Source organism: Arachis ipaensis, chromosome B09 (genome assembly GCF_000816755.2).
Source record: "Arachis ipaensis cultivar K30076 chromosome B09, Araip1.1, whole genome shotgun sequence".
Classification (NCBI taxonomy): Eukaryota; Viridiplantae; Streptophyta; class Magnoliopsida; order Fabales; family Fabaceae; genus Arachis; species Arachis ipaensis.
In genome coordinates, this window is record NC_029793.2 from 121,617,534 (window position 1) to 121,621,605 (window position 4,072).

At 29.5% G+C, this 4,072-nt stretch overlaps 1 protein-coding gene across 1 annotated transcript in view; it reads right to left on the reverse strand.

The window, feature by feature from the left end:
- The window catches only part of LOC107615922 (ATPase WRNIP1-like), a 5,829-nt gene extending 3,212 nt beyond the window's left edge, over positions 1–2,617 (reverse strand). Inside the window, exons 1-2 of the mRNA XM_021112011.1 lie at positions 2,221–2,617; positions 3–430 (exon numbers count right to left, since the gene is read on the reverse strand). Of these exons, the coding sequence (XP_020967670.1) occupies positions 3–430; positions 2,221–2,280 (488 nt within the window). The 5' untranslated portion in view covers positions 2,281–2,617. The remainder of the gene's footprint in view (positions 1–2; positions 431–2,220) is intronic.

Below are 4,072 nucleotides of genomic sequence, written 5' to 3' on the forward strand. Positions count from 1 at the left end.
GCATAGAAAAAAAATCAAACTGTTCTTGATGATGGTTTGTTGTGACTGAGAACATCGGTGGAACATTGAAAGCTGCAGGTGAAGATGAGAAATCTATGGAGGCAGAGATGTCATTGTCAAGCTCTTCTTGAGAGTCAAAGATGATTGACAGGTTACTACTGTTGGTTGTGTTGTTGTTGGTGGTGGTGGTGCTACTTGGGGTGGTGACACTGTTATTGCTATTATTGCTATTTGTATTATTGTTATTGTTATTATTATTGAACTTGGTTTCTACTTCTAATGCTAGAGACATGTTTGTTGCATATGAGGAGTTCTCTTCATAGCAACAATTTGAGCTTGAAGTAACCTCAGAGTTTTGAAGTGCTTCTGGGAACAAATCAGAGTCACATAGCTCAAAAAGTCTAGCACTGATTGGGCTTGAAATTTCATCCTGCAGCCAGTGAAACAAGAGCATTGTTAATAACATGGCTACTGATAAATAGTTAAATACCAACTAAGACCACTCTCAGAATAATGGTATTAGACTTCATATATATAAAAAAAAGAAAAAAGTAGAATAGGAGAATGATTCTACATTAATTTTATTATTATTATTATTTATTTATTTTTTTAGTTCCTTTCCATTATGAGAATGAACCCAATTCTTCTTGCTGATATTGATAGAAATGAGACTGTTCTAATAACATAGCAATCTCTTAGATTGAACTTTCAAAAGATAATATTCTCTAATCAGTCTAAGCTTTATTTTATTGCATGTCTTCATCGTCAAATAGTGAGCATTTCTGAAAAGTGAGTAACATTGCACACCAATAAATATCAGATATGTTCATCATTACAAAAGTCCTTTTCTACAAGAAGGACTATTTCTGCATACAAATCTTGTTAGTTGCATGGTCCAGTGATAGGTTGAATTTATATTTGGTCATGAAAGGACAATAAATTGTCCAAAAGAGTTGGCTATTTTTGGGCTATTTTTCACTGAAAAGGATGTGCATCTATGCCTTCATGTGAACAATGTGACATGCAAGAAGCTAAGGTACCAAATGTTTGTACCATATACAGTTGTTAGAGAAAGAAGGAACCTCATGATATGTGCATGTTGATTATGCTTCAATGACAAATGAAAGGCACTCAAAGGAACACAAAAAGCTACACATTTGAACTATTTTTTGAGTGATGTTATTTGAACATTATAAAATAAGTGGTTATTTCGCATAAATAAATCCAAAAGTGAATAAAAAGAATATATTTAAGTGAAGATCATACTATTATTTAATATCTACTCTCTTTCATCTCTGTACATTCTCAATATGCATTAGAGTAAGCACTTTATTTAAAAGCCAATAAAATGAGTATTGATACGAAATACGAAAAATTAGATATTTTAAAAAACATTTACCAAGCACATATATTCCACAATAATAGAAAGCTATGTTCAATTGGCTATCACAATGCAGAATGAGATTATGATGCAGTTAACAATTTGCCCTTCTCTTAGAAAATGACATTTTGCTTGTCCTGGATTGGATTGGATTGGATAGGATAAAATCTTGGAAGAAAAAAAAAAGGGGCAGAGCCAATGCAAGTTCTTATAGAAGAATCAATATTCTTTCTTATTGCCACAGTCAAAGAAGCATTATTATATGCTTACCAACTTTATAAATTATTGTCAGAAAAAAGAAAGGTAGAACTCGTTCTTCCATGCAAATTGACATTGAAGCATGGAATTGGAAAGAGAAAAAAGAAAAAGAATTTGAGAAATGGCTTCTAGATTTCTCGAATGGCTAATTAAGAAGAGTGGTACTAAAAGTTTCTTTGTTAGCTCTGCGAATATCGCCATTAGGGAGGGGAATAATATTCACACATTAATATTTGCATACAAAAACAAAGAACTAACCATTCATCCATGCATGAAAAAGAGAGAACAAGTACATGATCACATTAGACATCTCATGATGAGAAACACAAGATCAATTATGAGTAATTCCATATGAAAAAAAAATAATAATAACACAAATCCACGCCGTAGAAAGAAAATAAATAAAACTTTTGATGACCCACATGAACAAACATTTTGGTTTAGGATCACATCATGACACAATACAACAGAACCCAAAACCAAAGATAGCTACAAGAACACATGCATAATTTAATTTATTATGAGAACATATATCAAACACCATGCATGCATGGATCAAAAGAATGGGTTGATGGAATTACAATGGGGAGTTGTTGCTCCACCTTTGGTGGCAGTGGCTGATCAAACACATCCTGCAACATGGTGTATTAAAATATTCTATCCCGCTCTCACAAGAACCGACGCAAATCAAATCAAAGGGATACAGAAAAGAGAAAGGGTGTATGAATTATTTATAATGGTAGTGAGATAGAAGAAGTGGAAAATGTAACAATAACTGGGTGATCGACACATGTGTTGTTGAGTAATGAAAACAAGGTAATTAAAGAACAAGAACAACACTCCAATATGGAGAAGAGAACCATCGAAGTTGTTGTTATCGTTGTTGTAATGTAATGTAATGTAATAATTAGAGAGTAATTAATTAATTAATTAATTAATTAATCAAAAAAGAGAAAAGGGTAAAAAGAAAAAGAAAAAATTAGTTATGAAATTTGTTGTGTGTTGGGAATATTTAAAGGGTTTCTAAAAGAAGGGTTGGTCCCAGTTGGAGAGGTCAGCCTGGCACTCTCGGGCGTCAACGCGAACCTCACGCTAAGCCAAGAACATGACCCACACCCTCTCTAGCTTCTTGCCACGTGGCACTTTCCCTCAGTGGATTTTCGGTTGACCTATGACCAAGCCTTTTACATGGATATATCTATACATATATGCTTGGTTATTAGTTATACTTGTTAATTACTACTTACTTGGTTATTATTATTGAATTGATTTTCATATTTTTCTTCTTTTCCCTTTTGGTTTGGTCACATGTACTAAAAATTAGTAGTTTTGTTCCAACACATGTTTATATCTTAAGAAGGAGACGAGTCACGTGTGGTTTTCACTATTAGATCCACAGTTTAAGAAGTCTCCTAACAGATTTATTTGCTAGTTCTGACTTCGTATATTTTTAACCATTTTTCTTTTATATTTTTTGCTTTAAGAAAGAAAAAGAAAAATACCCTTCATTAAATCCAAGACAAAATTAGTAAATATAATTTAGTCTCTCAACGATTAATGTGATATTATTTTGGTTATTAAAAATGTTGTGATATCAATTGTTAGTTCTTAATAAATATTTTACATTTTGAAAGATGTAATTTTTTAGTTCATGGAAGATATATAAAACGAATCTCATTTAGTACCTCCTCTATTTGGTCTCTATATAGGTTATCACCTAAATATTCACCATCTTATGAAAACTCAAGTATTAAAGTTGTATACGTACAAAAAAAAAAAGTGCACCATGACTTAAGTAAATTTTGTTAAAAAATTATTTGATTGCATAGTATTTTTACTACAAGAAAATAGAACATTTATAACAAAAATTTTGTATCAAATTTAAAATTATTACAAAAAATTATTTTTTTGTAATAATAATTGCTGATTGTTATAAATTATTGTAGTTTTTGTAACGCGTTGGTGTATTGTTACAAAATATTGTAATATTTTGTAACAAAAAGTAAAGTAGTTGCAAAAATTTGTAGCATTTTGTAACAAAATAGTTTTTTGTTTCAAAAACTCCAAATGCTTTGTAACAAAATATCTTTTTGTCTGAAACACTCAAATTATTTTGTAACAAAAAATTAATTTATCACAAAATTTAACATTGTTTGTAACAAATTTTTTTTGTGTCACAAAATATGTAATTTATAATTTTTTTCAAAATGTTAAAAATTAAAAAAATTGTCTATATAATTTTTTAAAATAATTTTATTTTGTTTCAGAAATTAAAAAAATTGTTTATATAATTCTTTTAAAATATATTTTTTATATTATTTTTTACATATTCATTAATTTTTAAATGATGTAAATATTAATTTATATGCCTTTAGAAAATTAGTATATAATTTTTAATAATCAGAATTTTAAAGTAACTTAAAATTAATTTGT